The 19,191-nt window shown below is 40.3% G+C and overlaps 1 protein-coding gene across 2 annotated transcripts in view; it reads right to left on the bottom strand.

Moving 5' to 3' along the window:
* Positions 1-2,265: 2,265 nt before the first annotated feature.
* Positions 2,266-19,191, bottom strand: part of TAF3 (TATA-box binding protein associated factor 3) — a 204,955-nt gene continuing 188,029 nt past the window's right edge. For both annotated transcript variants that reach the window (XM_055296475.2, XM_055296476.2), the window contains exons 5-7: positions 9,608-9,860; positions 5,063-5,169; positions 2,266-4,258 (exon numbers count right to left, since the gene is read on the bottom strand). In XM_055296475.2, coding sequence (XP_055152450.1) covers positions 4,144-4,258; positions 5,063-5,169; positions 9,608-9,860 — 475 coding nt within the window. In that variant the 3' untranslated portion in view covers positions 2,266-4,143. The remainder of the gene's footprint in view (positions 4,259-5,062; positions 5,170-9,607; positions 9,861-19,191) is intronic.

Here is a 19,191-nt window from a genome sequence, read left to right as displayed (position 1 = left end):
CTTAGGGCTATGTACCTAAAATGAACTTCTGTTCTGAAGGCCCAACACAAACTTTGTGGTATATCTCTATCTACATATATTTTCTCATATCATGTCTACTCTGCTAATTCCTAGGATAGTTAATGCAAACATTTACTAAGCTCTTATTTTGTTATGAATGTAAAATTTAAAAGCATGAAGCTCTAGTAACATTAAAAAATAGTTGCAGTCTAAGGTGGATAGAAAGATTATGTATGGAAAAATGGGAAAAGAGTAATATGGAATATGCTTAGAATTGGATGTAATACACTTTAATACATAGTATACTTTGGGAACGATTCCAAAATCATGGAGCCACAGGAAGGGCTAGAGCAGCTCAGAAACCAGACAACTGGAAATGAACTTGGTTCTGATACATCATTGCCATTTCCATAAAATGTGCCTAGCAAATGTGGACGAAATGAATGAAACCATTTAACAATGTTCTTCAAACTAAATTTAAAACTGAGTTGCCCAGAATGAAAAAAAAAACCAGTAGCCATTTTAATAACTCATATGTAGATTAAATGAACAAGCTGTCCACCTAAATATCTCATTTCGATGTCACCTACTGGCCTGCACACATGGATTAATAGTTACTTTATACTTTTTAGGCTGCAACGAATGCAAGATTCTCAAAGAAATAGTTTCCTAACAGAATGACTGATACCATTGTGGAAAGAGACATTATTCAGGACATCATCTGTTTCATTCTTTGGTCAAGGTAACTCATCTACTTTTAGACTTACACTTCTAAAGAAAACTGCTATGATCTAAAGAGATTGGCCATAAAACTATTTGTATTGAAAACGTAGCCAGCGTGGCTTTAGTGAACTTTCTTCATTAGCATTCTTAGTGGCAAGGTTCCCGTATCTCGGTGTTCATTTTATACTTTAATTTGGTTAGTAGGTCTTTGTTTAATCATCCCATTGAAAGGAGAACAAAGGCGGCTTAGGTGATACAGGAGAGTAATGCACTGTATTTTATCTCTGAAAAAAGCCCGACAAAGTCAGAATACTCTGATAGCCTCTGGTTTTCTCCAGGACATTTGGAACCACATATCAGTCAGGGGATAAAGATCCTCACTGTGCCTCACTGTAGACACCTTTGGAAGAGAAACACCTTGTCAGCCACAGAAATTAAGCTCTGCCAGTTCCATCTGGCTCTGACGGCAGATTATCACACCAGAAGAGCGTCTCGGTTTCATGAGGTGAGGGTCTGTTTCTCAAATACCATCTCCCTCAATAACATCACTAGTCAGGACAATCCCCCATCCCGCCCCTATTACTTCTGTTTATAAAGTATTGATGCTATTCAAATGATAGTGCTGGGCTAAATTAAAACTGGTCAGGATTTTGCTTCCAACTGGAAAACTGCAAACCCTCTAAAGGGAAATACTTTCCATTCCTTTGTGTCTAATTCTGCTACAGTAGTTCCTCAAATTGCTGCTGTTGGGATTTCCTTCTCCCTCAAAAGTCAAAACCCATTTTTTCCTAATGTTTGGGTCCCTAAACTTTTTCTTCTGATCAAATCATCCTCCCCACTTAACCCTCTCCCCTCTCCCCCAATATAGGCTTTTCTTTTCTGGTTTTGCTTGACTTCATTAAGGAAAGTAAATTAATCTCCGTTTGTCTGTGGTATTTGTAAGTTGCTCTTTTTTCTTCAGTATTACTTTCTGGAGAATGACTACGCCCAACTGTCTAACTTTTTCTTTGTAACGTGGATGCTTTATTTTCTAATCCACATTTCTTTTTGCAGTTTCTTGAACTTCCTTTGGTTGGTGTCACAGCCAGCCACCCAGTAGAGACTGAGACCACCAGTTCATTTCACACAGGCCACTGAACAGTCATAAGATGGTGACAACTTTTGGTCTCTAGTGACCTGGACTGGATCCGACTCACTGACCTAGAGGTGAAAGGCTCTGTATTCCATTACTAATCCCTCGAGCTCTCCAGCCCCCTGAAAATGATTCTTTGGTTTTATTATTGCAAAGACCATTTATAAAATCATGAACTGGATTTAGGAAAGCAACCATGAAATAGCAAGGGACAACAAACTGATTGAAATTCCTTAAATGTAGCATGGGCTGAAGTCTCTCAGACAGTAAGATTGGGGGGAAAGTGATATATAGGCACCTCCATTCTGATTTCAGTAGTGCGACCTGCTCACTTAAACGTGGCAACTTCAGATCACGGACCATGCCTCAAGGAACTAAATCCTAAATAAAGAAAATGGAAAAGCAAACTATGAAATAGCCAATAATCTTTATTTTGCACTTCCCCCTCCCCTCACCCCTCTCCAAAAACCACTAACGCGCATTTTTGTGCATGTGAAAATATTGTATAAAGTATTTAGAATGATCTCAAATTAATAAAACAAAAAAACACATATCTCAACATAGATGCTTTGTTTCTTTGCAGGGATAGAAAAATTCTGGCCTCTTGAACAAGGAGGGCAATGATACCCTGCACTCCAAAGAGGTCGACTCCATTTCCACTGATTTGTAACTTAACATTCATGGCAGGAAACCGCATTTCTCTAACCACATAATGTTTTAAAATATGACTAATTCATACACTAATATCAATTTACTTGGCATTTAAAAAAATCGCATTTTCTAGTAATATATTTGTATTAGGTTCAAAGCCCATATTCTAGCATCCAAGAGATCCAGCACATGGGCCTATGCTGGGATTATTTCCAAATCAAGTAAAAGTCCATATTTATCCCAAAGTTGCTAAAATATGCTAATAAAGTTAAATTTGATGTTTTTTAACATTAAAAATAAAATATTTGGTTTACCTCTCAGACATCTATAACATATAATAAATAGTGGGCAGTATAATAATATAATAAAGTTTTGTGATACCCTGAAATTTGATGTTTTCTTAAAAAAATTCATAATATACTTCATTTCAGCCTTAAAGCACAATATTAATGAACAGATTTGTAGAAATAAAACAATATAAAGACAAAATGCTACAGTATATGTGGGTTGTTTTTTGTTTTTTTTTTACTTTCATGGAAACTACATGTCCTTTTAGTAAAAGTCTGTCAAAGAAATTTACAAAAACAAAATAGACAACAAACAAAACAACTTCAAATCATAAACTCTAAATTTAAATTGCCTTGTTTTCCTTCCAACTGCTCGGGCCCTTTTCCCCCACGATATTTTCGGGCACTGCACAGGTTGAGCTCAAGGGAAATTTCTTTGAATGATGGCTTTTTCTCTAGCCTTCTTTGTTTCTGTCCAGCGTCATTACAGACCTGGCTGAAATCACAGTGGATTTCAGAGAAAGCCAGAATTAAACACGATAAAAATTTAAAAAATAACTACTTCATAAATATTTATTATTTACATTAGGGGCAATCTTTTAGTCTGGAGAGTTTTTATACAAGTTGATGAAATGTACAAGCAGTGAGAAGAGACTCCAGCAGTTTAAAGAAGGGCAAAATTAGAATGCAACGAAGATATAAAATACATTAAACAAAAATAATTTGCACAAAAGCAAACAGGACATGATAGAAACCTTTTTCTTAAAAAATATAAGGTATTTCACAAAAGCCTGAACATTTTACATGTTAGTACTAAAAACGGGGGAAGGAGGGAAGCTTCATATATTCTTATCACAAAAATATTTACCGGCACTCCCACTGGAGTTTCCTTTTCTGTTATTCTGTGATCTCACTAGAGAGGGAAAGGGGCTGAAAACTGTGTACAGACTCCATCATCCTTAAATCACAGTGGAGGCAGTTCGTACGTTATCTTCTCATCTAATGCCTCAATGAAAAGGCCCTGGAGAGAATAAAGGAAATCAAAAGGGAAGATGTACGCTCTTTATTAATAATACTTGTCACTGGTATTAGAGAAGTGGAGGAGGGGCAGCCCCCAGGCCACGCCTCTGCTCGAGTTTCCTTCTGTCGCACTGCCGTGGAGCCACAGGCCAACGCGGCTCGGGGGGTGAACAATCCAGGTGCGCGGTGTGTTCCAGCCTCAGTCCTCCTGGGTGCTTTATCCACAGGTATCTGGGGGTGGACGTGATGGCAGAATGCACCAGCTCCCTTCCAGAGGCGCCAGGGAAGAAGCCCAGGCCGACCCCGCTTGGTCCAGCCCCTCGGGAGCCGTCAGTGGGCTCGATGCTTCCTCTTCTTGTGCTTTTTGTCCTTCTTCTTGTTCGCACACTTGGGGCAGAACCACTGCATCTCTTCTGGGGGTGCAGTCATGATTCCAACACAGGGCCTGCACATGAAAACAAGCTCAGATAAGCAACTTTTATACAGACATCTATTCTTCTCCCTTCTACGTTTTAAAGTAATTTTTTAAAGTCTATGACATGTTTACCCGAAATCAAAGTCAAGCAGCACTAACTTGTGTGCAGCACTATTGTTGGGCATGCGGACTATGATATTACAGACGCTCCCTTTACAGGCCCCCTGCAGACATTCATTAGTTCATTCACCCTCTCAGCCAGGGACAGGAGAAGTCTTCTGAGCCACGGCTTTGTCTTTATCTCACAGATACTGTACATCATAACTGAACAGGTTGCTATCTTTTTGTATCTGACATTTTAAAGATAACACGGGAAGATTATCTGCATAAATTTTGGTTGAGCTTTTCAGTTTTTAGGAACCATTGAAGAGGTCTAAAAAACAGATAAGCAGTCTTTAGTTCTGCAGTTTGTACCATCCTTACAAAGGGGCTGCCTCTTCGTGGTCCTGGCCAGTGCTACAGCTCCTACAGGACATTACTGGAAAGGAAGGCCAGGGAAGCCCCTGGATCTCCTTTTAGTATTATTATTTTTAATAAGAAGGATAGATAAGCTAAGCAGAATATTCAGAATTTAGGGTAAATAACAATAGTCTAAAGACTCTTGGGTTTTGCAGTTAATTGCATTTCGCAGGCTCAGTGATTTGACTCCATGTACTGTCCCTAGGACAGCCCTGGGTCAGTCCAAAGGCAGGAATCTACTCAGTGGATGCTTCGTCTCAGGAGCGGTTGATGCTGCCTGATGAGTGTGGCCGGCAGGGCGCCCTGGGCACTCACCAGTGGTACCAGTCATCGCAGTCGTCACAGCCAATCATGGGACTCCCATCATCAGGCTTGTTACACCCAGGGCAGATCCAGATCTGATTGCCCCACTCATCTCGGATCTGATGTTTGCAAAGTGGAAGCGGCAAAAATGGAGGGAATGGGAAAAAAAAACAAAAAGAGGCCAGATCAGAATGATTACTTTATACTGTTAATCGAATAAACAGGCATATTAAAATAAAAAATATAGTAGATCAGCAATTCATTAATGCCATGATCAGCGCCATCACTGTTTTAGAATCATGAAACAGAAAAACGCTAAGTGTTCAATGATAAGGCATTTCTAATGAATATTCTAAGCTCTAAGCTTTCTTTTGTAAGTCATAAAAAGCATTTTATGATCATCTCTGTGAACAATATGACCTGTAACCCCTTTCATAAAAAAAAACTATAACTACATAAATTCTTAATGATTTGGGTCTTTATAAAGGTGGTAACAACTGATTTTTTGAAAGCTATAGAGCTCCACTTTATATGTGGTTTTCTCAATCGCATTCATAGGCATGGAATTAATATAGACAGCCAAATGTGCATGCACCACCTTATTACTTATTAGCCAAGCCCTTCTCCTGAACGAGCTGATAAGATCAAGGGTATAAAAGAGTTGTTACTAAGTAACTTTCCATTCCCCTTATGACATTTTTAGTAAAGTACAATCAACTAAAGGGCAAATGAAATAAGGGGATAGGGAGGCCACAGGGCTACAAGGTTCAACATTATTTTGCTACAAATATTGTGTACTCTAGAGTTGACTTTATTTAACTTAGCAGTTCTAAAGAGGGAACATCCTATTAACCACTTCCTCAAATTTCACATGAACAGAGCCAACCTGGAAGAAGTAATTCACTGATGGGCATTCAACACTAGCAATAAGAAAAAGGTAATTTCCAAAGTGTTTACAATAACAGAGCACATTATTGCATCCGGTTTATTTTGTAAGGGATAGTGCTTCCTAGACTTTCAAATACCACACTGACTACATATGCTTTTAAAAAGGCTTTCTTTGCGTGTGACAGGTGCATTGAGGGTCCATATATGTTTCACTGTAGTGATGGGCTTCCTTTAAGGCAACTCTACAAAGGCAAACTACACTGACAGGAAAACTTCCCAAAGAAACCTGTAGGCAACTACATCTCTGACCATCTGTAATTACAGGAGAAAAAGTAACAAGGGGTGAGAACCAGCAGTCACCCGTACCCGCTGTCTAGAGGCCAAGGCTGGTGGAATATCCTATGCCCTGAAGCTCCCATGTGTGGCCAGTCCTGCTGCTGGCTGACCTTGCTTGAAGTCAGAAGGCCATGACTCTGTGTGCTGCACAAGAACTTCACCACAGCATCCACAGTAACTAATACCAAATACTTCACAGCTTACTAAATTCTTCTAAACATCTCATTTCATTTAATCATTGTAAAACAACCTCTGGGTAGCTTATGAATGGGGAAATCGGAGCTAAGGGAATTTAGGTGGCATTTCCAACATCACACCATTAGGCAGTGACAAAATTTGCCTTTTTGCTCTCTAGCCTTTGTATGTCATCTAAATCACACATTTTGCCCTCTGACCACAAAGCATCTCTCTTCATGAGGCAGAAAGCTTTTTTTAAATTTTCATTTTTATTTTTAAGACAGGGTTTCACTCTGTCGCCCAGGCTGGAGTGCAGTGGTGTGATCATGGCTCACTGTAGCCTTGACCTCGGTAGGTTCAGGTGATCTTCCCAGCTCAGCCTCCTGAGTAGTTGAGACTACAGGCACATGTCACCACGCCCAGCCAATTTTTGTACTTTCTGCAGAGATGGGGTCTCACTATGTTACCCAGACTGGTCTCAACTCCTGGGCTCATGTGATATGGCTGCCTTGGCCTCCCAAAGTGCTGGGATTATAGGCGTGAGACACCATGCACAGCCAGAAAGCTTTCCATCTACATTGTCTATTCCAATTGGACTCATCTCCAGGAAGTGAGTTAGCTCAAAGATCTACTGGAAAACCAGAACTTTTAGAGCTAGAACATGCCACAGAGATTACCAAGTTTATCACAAACTCCTTAATAACAGATGAAGACACGAAGGTCAAGGAGGTTAAGTACAAAATCTTTCCTGATCAACCCATTTGGGGGTGATGTTGCCTCAATTAAACACCTACAATGATTGGTCCCCGAATGGACCAATTTGATGATCATAGTTTTAGAAGTTCCTTCCAAAACTCCTTTAAGGAAATTTAATAATAGGCCAGGCATGGTGGCTCATGCCTGTAATCCCAGCACTTTGGGAGGCCAAGGTGGAAGGACTGCTTGAGCCCAGGAGTTTGAGACCAGCCTGGGCAACATAGGGAGACATCATCTTCCACAAAAAACAAAAATAAACAAACAAACAAAAACAGCCAAGAAACAGCCAGTTGTGGTGGCAGACGCCTGTGGTCCCAGCTACTCGGGAGGCTGAGGTGAGGGGATCACTGGGGCCCAGGAGGTCGAGGCTACCGTGAGTGGTATTGTGCCACTGCATTCCAGTATGGACAAGAGTGAGACTACCTCAAAAGAAAAAAAGAAAACATAAAAAAAAGAAATGTAACATTGTACAGTTTGTAACAACAAATACCACGAGTCCTACCCAGCCACTTTCCAATCATATTAGTACCTAGCTAGTTACAAGGTCAGGGCCACCAGTAGGCTAATGCATCACAGTCTGCGGATTTGGTAGTCACAGCAATGGCAATGGCTCCACACACCTTAAATATTTCGTTGTGTGTTTGTGTGTTTAATTATATAGTATCCAAAGAACATAATCTGTATAAATACTTTACTGCCAGACTGTATTCAGGGTTTGAATAAGACCTAATTCTATTAAGTAAGAGGAAAGAAACTAAAAAACAGTCCCAGAACAATGTGGACTCATTCGACATGGTGGGATTTACAATTTTTTTTTTTTTCGAGACAGAGTTTCACTCTTGTCCCCCAGGCTAGAGAGCAGTGGTACGATCTTGGCTCACTGCAAGCTCTGCCTCCCGGGTTCAAGCAATTCTCGTGCCTGAGCCTCCCGAGTGGCTGGGATTACAGGCATGTGCCACCATGCCCAGCTAATTTTGTTTGTATTTTTAGTAGAGACGGGGTTTCACCATGTTGGGCAGGCTGGTCTCGAACTCCTGACCTCAAGTGATCCATCCGCCTCAGCCTCCCAAAGTGCTGGGATTACAGGCGTGAGCCACTGCGTCCAGCTGGTTTCACAATTTGAAATCATGCTTGGATACTCAGGAGTTCTGTGGTCTCAAAGTTCATTTCCATTTAATATGCAAGCCCTGGCATATTCTGGATCATAGCTAATAAAATATAATTCGTGCTATTATTCAGAAACACCACCTGGTTCATAATATCAGTGTACATTCTATAAATTATACTATTAAGTGAATAACTGAATTGCTTGATCAAGAAATTCAATGTGAGATTTCAGTACCACTGTGCATCTCTACATTTACAGATTGATATTACTGTATATATGTATATAGTCACATCCCAAAACAATATAAAAACAAGCTTTGATATGATTTATGGAGGCTGACTATGTGAACACTGTGATATAACTTTTCAGCCAAAAGCTTGAAAATGCAGTGAAAAATTGCAATGAAGAAATGCATCTTGGCTGGGCATGGTGGTTCATGCCTGTACTCTCAGCACTTTGGGAGGCAGAAATGGGTGGATTGCTGGAGCTCAGGAGCTCAAGACCAGCCTGGGCAACATAGTGAAACCCTGTCTCCACCAAAAATACAAAAAATTAATCGAGAGTGGTGGCGACTGCCTGTGATCCCAGCTACTCAAGAGGTGGGAGGATAGCTTGAGCCTGGGAGGCAAGGGCTGCAGTAAGCCAAGATAGTACCACTGCACTCTAGCCTGGGTGACAGAGTGAAATCCCCTTTCAAAAAAAAAAAGAAGCCAGGCACGGTGGCTCACGCCTGTAATCCCAGCACTTTGGGAGGCCGAGGCGGGTGGATCACCTCAGGTCAAGAGTTTGAGACCAGCCTGGCCAACGTGGTGAAACCCTGTTTCTACTAAAAATACAAAAATTGGCCAGGTGTGGTGGCATGTGCCTGTAATCCCAGCTACTCAGGAGGCTGAGGCAGGAGAATCGCCTGAACCTGGGAGCTGGAGGTTGCAGTGAGCTGCGATCTCACCATTGCATTCCAGGTTGGGCAATAAGAGTGAAACTCTGTCTCAAAAAAAAGAAAAAGAAATGTGTCTGGCCAGGGGCAGTGGCTCAGGCCTGTAACCCCACCACTTTGAGAAGCTAAGGCAGGAGGATCGCGTGGGCCCAGGAGTTTGAGGTTGCGGTGAGCTATGATTGCGGCCACTGTACTCCAGCCTGAGCAACATAGGGAGACCCTGTCTCAAAAATAATTAAGTAAATCATAAAATTTTGAAGAGAAATGCCTCTGAAATTCGATAGTGATTCAGAGCACACACTTGTCTTGATCTGAAAACGTCTCCATGCTAACCGCGCGGGCAGCAGGTACGCACCACGTAGGTGCTGACCGTCTCAGTCACCACGCTGCGCACGGGGGCTTTGGCACTGGCCCCGGAGGCGGCTGGACCCGGGGAGGGCAGCAGGGCAGGGCCCGCGGTGGCCTGGGCAAGCAGCGGCAGCGGCACGGGCGCAGGGCTCACGAGCATGGGGCTGGGGGCGGGCGCAGGGGCCGGCGGTGGGGTCTTCGGCCTGTTCTGCGAGGGCGCCGGCTTGGCCTCGGGGGCAGGGACCACCTTGCTGATGACACTGTCAACAAAAGAGGGGAAAGTAAAAGTCAAAACAGGATCATCATCGAACCAAACTCGTGCTTAAAAACATGATCGCAAAATAGCTTTTTCTCCAGTAGCGAAATACTTCAACGTCCAGAGGCAGCTCAAGAACTGAGTTCGAGGCCCTGCATCAAGTGGCCTCTCCACTGACTCAGACGAATTTTTCATTTTCCGAAACTTCCCCTCAATGGCCAGATACTGAGAAATTTCTAGTAACCAATACACATGCATTGTTCACAGAAATATGACTTCAATTGCATGTTCCTGGGCTGAGGCAGAAGCTCTGACAGCTTCAGAGGTGGAGCTCCCCACCCCGACCTCTGCTGAGTCCTCCAGGGGCCCAGACAGGGGCTGCTCCTTCCACTCTGGCTCCAGCTGGAGAGGACCTGAACAGCCTGTGTCCCACACTGGAGATGGGCAAGAAAGACACATTTGTTGTTGGAAGCCCTTGAGATTTTTGGGTTTTTAATTACCATAAACCTAAACTGGCCTAAGCTGCCGGACAGAGCAGCTTAAAAAAAAAAAAAGTTTCTATTTCTCTCCTCTCAATTCCAATGTTTCTTCTTAATACTCTCGATGCCATTGTCAATAAAACTGTGAAGACTTTCTCACTTCTGGGTTTGGCTTTGATTGCCAGGTTTTAAAGATTGACCGTTCAGGCTGGTCAAGGTGGCTCACGCCTGTAATCCTAGCACTTTGGGAGGCCGAGGTGGGCGGATTACCTGTGGTCCAGAGTTCAAGACCAGCCTGGCCAACATGGTGAAACACCATCTCTACTAAAAAATACAAAAAATTAGCCAGATGCAGTGGTGTGCACCTGTAATTCCAGCTACTCGGGAGGGTGAGGCAGGAGAATCGCTTGAACCCAGGAGGCAGAGGTTGCAGTGAGCCGAGATGTCACCACTGCACTCTAGCTTGGGCTACAGAGTGAGACTTCATCTCAAAAAAAAAAAAAAAAAAAAAAAGATTGTTCCCAGATGGGCTGCAGAGGTAAGGAGGAGGTAATGCAGCGGCAACTTCTGTCCTGGTGATGCTGCCGTGGGTCGCTAGGGCTGTGGTACTGTGACCCCGCTCCTCCACTAACAGCATCCTCTTCACACAACTCTCACCAGTGGAAGCAGCTCTGGACTTGGGGTCAGGACATCTGAGTTCGAATTCTACAGCTGCCAAAGACTAGACCTGTGGCCTTGGATTACTCATTTATTATAAAAAGCACTATTTATTGAGGACCTATAAGAAGTTAGAGGTTATACTAGGCACTTTACAAATATCATCTCATCCAGCCCTTATGAGAACATCAAAGAAGTAATGATTATCCCATTTTGTAGATGAGGAAACTGAAGATCAGTGAGAGAAAGGAATTTGAGTAAATGGGTGGCAGCTTTTGAACCAAAGTCTACTTGATTCCAAAGCTTGCTTTATTTTAAGCTTCTTTATTAAAAAAAAGTACATATATATATATATAATTTCACACACAGAGAAAACAATATAACAGACACCTAGGTAATAATCAGAGATAAAATATGTTACCCTTTGCCATATTTATTTCAGATGAACTTCCTTCCCTGCCCCAGAGCAACCACTGCCCTAAGACAGGTATGTTTTTGTTTATTGTTCTTGGTACTTTGTTTTTTTTCTCTGTACCTTTCCTGCCTTTGTAGGTGTCCATAAACAATACATACTGCACTACTGTTTGCTGTCTTTTAACTTTTATACACACAATGTCACACTCTAGTTATCCTCTGCAACTAGCTTTTCCCACTTAGTTTTATGTCCCCTGATTTATCCATGCTGACACATACAGATCTGTATTATTTATTCTAATTACTCTATTGTATTCCATGGTATTGGTAAGCCAAAGGTTTTTGTCCATCATCCTACTGAAAGTAGGACACATTCACTTGTAAACTTACACACTGACTCATAAATAGAACTATTCAAGGATTTCTCCAAGCCCCATTCCTAGAAATAAAGTTTCTGGGCCGTGGAATATGGCCATCCTCACCTCACCAGGAATCGCCAGCCTGCGGACTGCCCCAGCCTGTCTCTTTCTACTATTCCACACAATTCTTTAGGCCTTGTTTTTCTCATCATCAAAGTGAAAAGAAATGCAGTGGCCTCAGAGGGTTGTAGTGAGAACCTCAATATGGAGAAACACTTCAAACACTGCATCCAGATGGGAAGTGCCGGCCCCGTGTCATGTTCACGGCTGTTGCTCACGACAGCCTCTGGCCTCATTGCTGCCAGCCTTCACGGTTCCACTTCCTCATAGTCTTGGTCTAGAAACCACTTTCACCAAAAGGCACTGACTCTTTGCTATTCTGATCATAAATTCATAAAACATTAAGTTACTTCAAAAACTTCACCATTATTTCAGCAAATTACTTCATTACTGCTGTCTAATTGTGCTTTATTTGTTTCCTGCAAGGGTGATCATCTTCCTAACTTGGATACAGCCAAAGATCAAGAGAATTTAACACAGGCTTGTTGGTGCAGCAGACACTTGATTAATGCTTAACATAATAACCAATGACTATTTATTGAGCACTTACTATATGTCTGACTGTCCTAAGCACTTGAAAGCCAATTGTGGGCCAGGCACCATTGTGCTAAATATTTACTTGCCTTGCCTTATCTAGCTTTTTTTTTTTTTTTTTTTTTTGAGACGGAGTTTCGCTCTTGTTGCCCAGGCTGGAGTGTAATGGCGCAATCTTGGCTCACTGCAACCTCCGCCTCCTGGGTTCAAGTGATTCTCCTGCCTCAGCCTCCCAAGTAGCTGGGACTACAGGCATGCGCCACCACGCCCAGCTAATTTGTGTGTGTCTGCGTGTATTTTTTTTTTTTTTTTTTTTTTTTTACTAGAGATGGGGTTTCTCCATGTTGGACAGGCTGGTCTCAAACTCCTGACCTCAGGTGATCTGCCCACCTCAGCCTCCCAAAGTGCTGAGATTACAGGCATGAGCCACGGTCTTGTTTGTTTTTCATAATGACCACATGAGGCAAGCTATTATTCTGCTTTTTTAAATGAAGAAACCAAGGCACACAGAGATTAAGTATCTTGCATAAATTAACACAGGTTACTACTACACGGCAGGGCCAGGATTTAAACAAGGCAGTCTGATTTCAGAGTCTGTGATCTTAGTAAGTATATGACACTGTCTCTCAATGTGTACTGAGGTTTGCCTTACATAAAAGGCATGTAATGTAGGAGTTCAAAGTTATTGCTATGGCATTTATATCCAGAGGGTAAGCATTCTCTATTTTTATGGTTAGACTAAAATTTTAAAACGCTATTTCTAGAGGCAGTTTCCCACAATGGTTTAACACACAAGTGATGGAACCAAAGCTAAAGGAAAAAGCAAGAACCCTGAGAGGCAAGCAGAACACAGATGCTTTACCCCAAGGGCATTTACGCATTAGGCAAGTCTGATCTTTGGTTATGATGAAGAGGACGAATGTAAAAGCCCAGGATCTGCCCAAAGCGGAAGGTCTAATAGAACTCCCTCCCGACACTAAGGATTCCCAATGGGCTATACCCATAAGGTAAAGATGCATGCGAATGTCATGAATTTTCACCTCTGGTGCTCTAGGATACTTTCCATTTAAAGTAATTTGGACTTGCAATGTGCCCAGGCACACAGCACAATCCTGAGGGGAAGTATCTTAAAATCTAGGTCTCATATTAATACAGATAATTATCTTTAAAAAAAATAAGCAGCACATAATCAAAGATAATCAAACCTATGAGGAAGTAAGGTGGGATCAGGGAAAACTGTTAAGAAATAACAGCTAGTATGAAGAGACAAAGACCACAGATACAAGAATTATCAACTATAAAACAACTTTGCTTACAACGTTAAAAAATAATAAAAGCAAAGGCTGGAAATACAGGTGGTAGGAAGTCACAGAGAGTGACTTGATCTAGTGGATTTGAAAAGAACAAAACAGACCTAAAAATTAAAAAATACAGTAACTGAGATTTAAAATTGAATGGAGGGATTTAACAACAGATTGGAAACAAGACAGAACTATAAACTATTAGGACAAAATAAATTTTCAGAGCATAGCCTGAGAAGCAAAGAGAATACAATAAAAGGTCTAATTAGTGCATGTGTGATCATAATTCTAGAAGAAAAATGTGGCAGAGACAAATGTTAACAAAGAGTACCTGAGACTTTTACAGAACTGATGAAAGATACCAATCCACAGATTTATGAAGCCCAACACACTCCAGACAAGATAAATAAAAATAAATCTATATCTAGGAACATCAAAGTGAAGCTATAAAATAGACAGGAAAAATCTGAAAGGCAGCCAGAGGGAAAAAGTAACAATTCCTCTCAAAGAAGACAGAGGTGACAGCTGACTTCTTAATTAGCAATAATGAAATCTAGAAGATAGTGGAATAACATCTTCAATGTGCTAAAGAAAAATAAATTGTGTCTTTGAAAACATCTTTAAGGAATAAAGATGAAACAGAAACATTTTACAGGCAGGCAAAAACTAAGAATTTGCCACCAGCAGACATTTAAAAAAAATTCTAAGCAAAAATTCTCAAATTTTTGATCCTAGGGCCCCTTTAAATTCCTAAAAATTATTAAGAACTTAAAAAATGTGCACTATATCTGTCAATATTTACCATATTAAAAATAAAACTGGACCAGGCACATTGGCTCATGCCTGTAATCCCAGCACTTTGGGAGGCCAAGGTGGGTGGATCGCTTGAGGCCAGGAGTGATTCACCATGGCCAACATGGTGAAATCCCCTTTCTATTAAAAATACAAAAATTAGCTGGGTGTGATGGCACAGGCCTGTAGTCCCAGTTACTCCAGAGGAGGAGGCAGGAGAATCGCTCAAACCTGGGAGGTGGAGGCTGCAGTGGGCTGAGATCATGCCACTGCACTCCAGCCTGGGTGACACAGCAAGAATCTGTCTCAAAAAAATAAATAAAATAAAAACTGAAAAGTTTAAAAATATTTAGTAATTCATTTAAAAGTAACAACAATGAACCCATTATATGTTAACAGATAACATTTTTTTAAATGAAAATAACTATATTTTCCAAGACGAAAAACTTGGTAATGACTGGCAATGTTTTTGGTTGTTTTTTCTTTGATAATGGCGTCTTGCTCTGTTGCTCAGGGTGGTCTTGAACTCCTGAGCTCAAGCAATCCTCCTGCCTCAGCCTACCTAGTAGCTGGGATTACAGGCACATGCCACTGTGCCTGGCTAAGACTGGCAATGTTTTAAATTTTTGCAAATCTCTTTAATGTAGGCATACGTAACTAGAGAAGGGAGGAGTATTTTAAAAGATTTTTCGGACAATTGTGTAAGTTCTTTAATGCTGCATTAAATGCAACAAATGATAGTTTCTTATAAGTTAGTTGCAATGTGTAATCTGAAATCATATCAACAGACGTTCATATTCTTACATTAAAATTTATTGCTCTGTTTAGCACTATGAATACAAAATTTACCCATGCATAATTTTATAATGTCATGCATTGGTCATTTGGAAAATACTGGTTCACTGACTTATAAAGATCTTCCAAATGTTTACATAATTCATTACACAGCATAATAATATGTAAGCCAGTAATGAGTAAACAGAGCTAAAGTATGTAGCGTAAAGGTAGTGAATAAAGTATGGTAATTTCTAGGGTAACCATGCAAAAATTACAAACAAAGTATAGTATGAGGAAAAAAGGAATGATCAAAAAAAACCTTGGTTTGATAAAAGAAAGGAGAGAGAGAAAAAAAAAAAACACTGAACATTAAAGAAGTAGCACAAAATAATAAGGTAGATTTCAAACTCAAAATATCAATGATTATATCATATAAATGGTCTAAGTGATTCAGTTGTCAGGCTGTATAAACAGTGAAACCCAATATATTCTAATGCCCAGAGGAACATCTAGCAATAGAAGGGCTGAAAGTGACAGGCTATAAAAAGATGTATACAAATACAAAGAAAAGTAATGCCACACAAAAAAGACTTTAAGGCAAGAACCACCAGTGATAATAAAGACTATTTCCTGATGATAAAAGGTTCCAATGTGCCAGGAAGCTATAACAGTTTAAAATCTGTATGTACCTAATAACACATCTGCAAAACATATAAAGCAAAAATGGACAGAACAGTAAGAAACAGATGAATCCACAATCATAGCCAGAGATGTAAGCATATTTATCTCCCTGCATAACTGACAGAATAAGCAGTCAAAAAACCAGCAAAGATATAGGTTTGAATATGAATAATGAAACTGACTCAATGGACATTTTAAAAAAATCTGTCTTCAATCAATGCAGAATATTCATTCTTTTCTAAAATATACTGAACACTGAAAGAAACTGACCCAATTTCATAAGGCTAAAAAACAATTTGAATAGTTTGTACATAGATTTGTTACCCCTGCTATATCAGTAGTTCCTCAAAGGAACAAAAATCCTTTTTAATTTCTATGTCCCCAGTGTTTAACATGATGGTTATTAAAATAAAATGTGTTAGAATTCAAACTAAGAAACAAACGTTTATCCAGAAAGTAGTAATTTTCCAGATGACATGATACTTTTAGTGTATTTTTCTATCCATTCAAAATTATAGCTCCCCCCCAAAAGCATAGTAATATGCTTTATGATGTGGGAAGGGATAAAGCACAGGTGAGAGAAATATGGGATATCAATGAAAACAGAAAAAAAGAAAAGAGAAGAAACAGAGCAAGTGAAAGAATTACAACTTTAGGTCAGGAAGCCTGAGGACAACCCAGGCATTTTCAGTTGTTGGTTAATGGAGTTAATTTCAGGGACAGGAAAAAGAGAGAGGACAGAGGACGATAGGAAGAAGAAAAGACCGTTGTGATCAATAAATATGACTGCAGGCAAAAATAAGCCTGAAAATTTAAGTTATCAACGAGAGGAGGTTATTCAAGGGAAATGTCTTCTATCTTACGATACCCACTCACAGGATCGATGGATGAAAACTGCTTACAAAGAATTTGGTTATCACTTTGTTTTAACTTTACTGTTTGCCGGCTGTTACAGTGGAAAATGTTTGTTGGAGGTAGAGACGGAAGCTATTGTCTACAATAATTTTTAGATGTTCATGTGCTTTACTACGCAATAATTACGCATGTGCAATTGAGAATTAGCTCAATTATGACTTGTTGGATGGTATAGTTAATTAAAAAAAAACCCTCAAAATTGGAGCTGTATCACAAACCATAAATTCTAAACGTCTTAAAAATTAGGTAAAAGAAAACAAAACAATAAAAATTCCCAAAAAAGTAAGTAAATATAGATGTTTTTAGTCTTGGGGTAGGACACAATTTCTGGTATCTCACCAAAAGTTGAAACCATAAAGGGAAATGCTGATTTGACTGCACAACAATTTTATATGGCATAAAATAACCTCAGCAAAGTTAAAAGGCAAAAGACAAAATGAAGCAAACTACTTGCAACAATAAAGCATTCACTCCTTCTTACATAAAGAGTTGTTCTGAATAAAAAAGAATTAATGTTCTTATTCAAACATGAGCAAAGGAAACAGCAAGTAAAACCAGAATAAAAAAAACAAAACCAGCCAATAGACAAGAAAAAATGTTCTATTTTCATAGTAAGCAAAAATATAAACATGACAATGCAATGCTTCTTTGGTAAATATGAAAAAGATTGACAACACCTGGTACTGTCAGGATAGGGGAAAGGGAGAGATGGTTGGTTCAGAATTCGGAATGATTATAGAAACCTTAAAAATGTGCAAGCTCTTTACCAGCAATTCCGCTTCTAGAAATGTATGCTGAGGCAATATTAGACAGCTGTGTAAAGGTATGGGGTAAAGAATATTATTTGTAGAACTGTCTATGGCTGCAAAAAATAAAAATAAAAAAGTAAAAACTAGAATAACTGCAATTTAAAATACCCTAGAATAGGAGATCGGTTACACAGATGATGAACAAAACACCATGTTGTTATTTGAAGCGGTGACACACATGTGTGCACACACACAAATGATACGTGCATCCAAGAAAATGGTAGGTGTAAGATGGAATTTTTCTAAGAAAATAAAAAAATCAGACAAGAAGGAACGAGTGTATACTTAGAAAAAAAGTTTGAAAGTATACTAAAATGTCCAGCAATTGCCTCTACATGAAAATTATAGATGTATGTTTGTTTGTTTATTTATTTATTTGAGACAGGGTCTCACTCTGCTGCCCAGGCTAAAGTGTGGTGGTACGATCTTGGCTCACTGCAACCTCTGCCTCCCAGGCTTATTTGATCCTCCCACCTCAGCCTCCAGAGTAGCTGAGACTACAGGTGCATGCCACCATGCCAGGCTAATTTTTTGTATACCTATTTTTTTGTGTGTAGAGACGGCATTTTGCCGTGTTGCCCAGGCTGGTCTGGAACTCCTGGACTCAAGTGATCCCCCCATCTCAGCCTCCCAAAGTGTTGAGATTGCAGGCATTAAGCCACTGTGCTGGGTGGATGCCTTTTTTCTCCTTTTGATTTATCCATAATTAACAAACATAACTTGTATAAAAAAAATGAAAAAGGCCAGGTGCAGTGGCTCACACTTGTAATCCCAGCACTTTGGGAGGCCGAGGCAGGCAGATCACCAAGGTTGGGAGTTCGAGACCAGCCTGGCCAATGTAGTGAAACCCCGTCTCTACTAAAAACTAAAAATACAAAAATTAGCTGGGCGTGGTGGTGCACGCCTGTAATCCTAGCTACTCGGGAGGCTGAGGCTAGAGAATTGCTTGAACCCAGGAGTGAGCTGAGATAGTGCCACTGCACTCCAGCCTGGGTGACAAAGTGAGACTCCATCTCAAAAAACAAAAAATAAAAAACAAAGCAAAACAACAAAAAAGATGAAAACGCTTGTTACAATGTATACATCTAAACTGTTGCTAGGAATCTTTAAAGGATGGCTTGAGTTATAGGCTTAAAATTAATTCACTTTTCTGTGTGTATGTTATACTTTACGAATTTACTGGGGAAAAATGATAGCTTGGTTAAAAGGCCTTCCAGACAAATGTTGACCATAGTTTAGTCCTACTATGAATTTGTGAAATTCAAAGCTCTGAGCGAGATCGAGGAGCTGCACAATTGAGTACGTCTAAGTTGAGTGCATCGTCCATTGCAGACCAACAAGGACAGGGTCAAGGGAGGGGGAAGAGAAAACCTCCTACAAAGATGGTATTTTTGTACATAAAGTAATACATTTGGGCTGGGCGCGGTGGCTCACGCCTGTAATCCCAGCACGTTGGCAGGCTGAGGCAGGAGGATTGCCTGAGGTCAGGAGTTTGAG

This window comes from Symphalangus syndactylus, chromosome 10 (genome assembly GCF_028878055.3).
Source record: "Symphalangus syndactylus isolate Jambi chromosome 10, NHGRI_mSymSyn1-v2.1_pri, whole genome shotgun sequence".
NCBI lineage: Eukaryota > Metazoa > Chordata > Mammalia > Primates > Hylobatidae > Symphalangus > Symphalangus syndactylus.
Note: the sequence above shows the minus strand (reverse complement) of the source record. Positions and strands in the feature narration are given on the sequence as shown.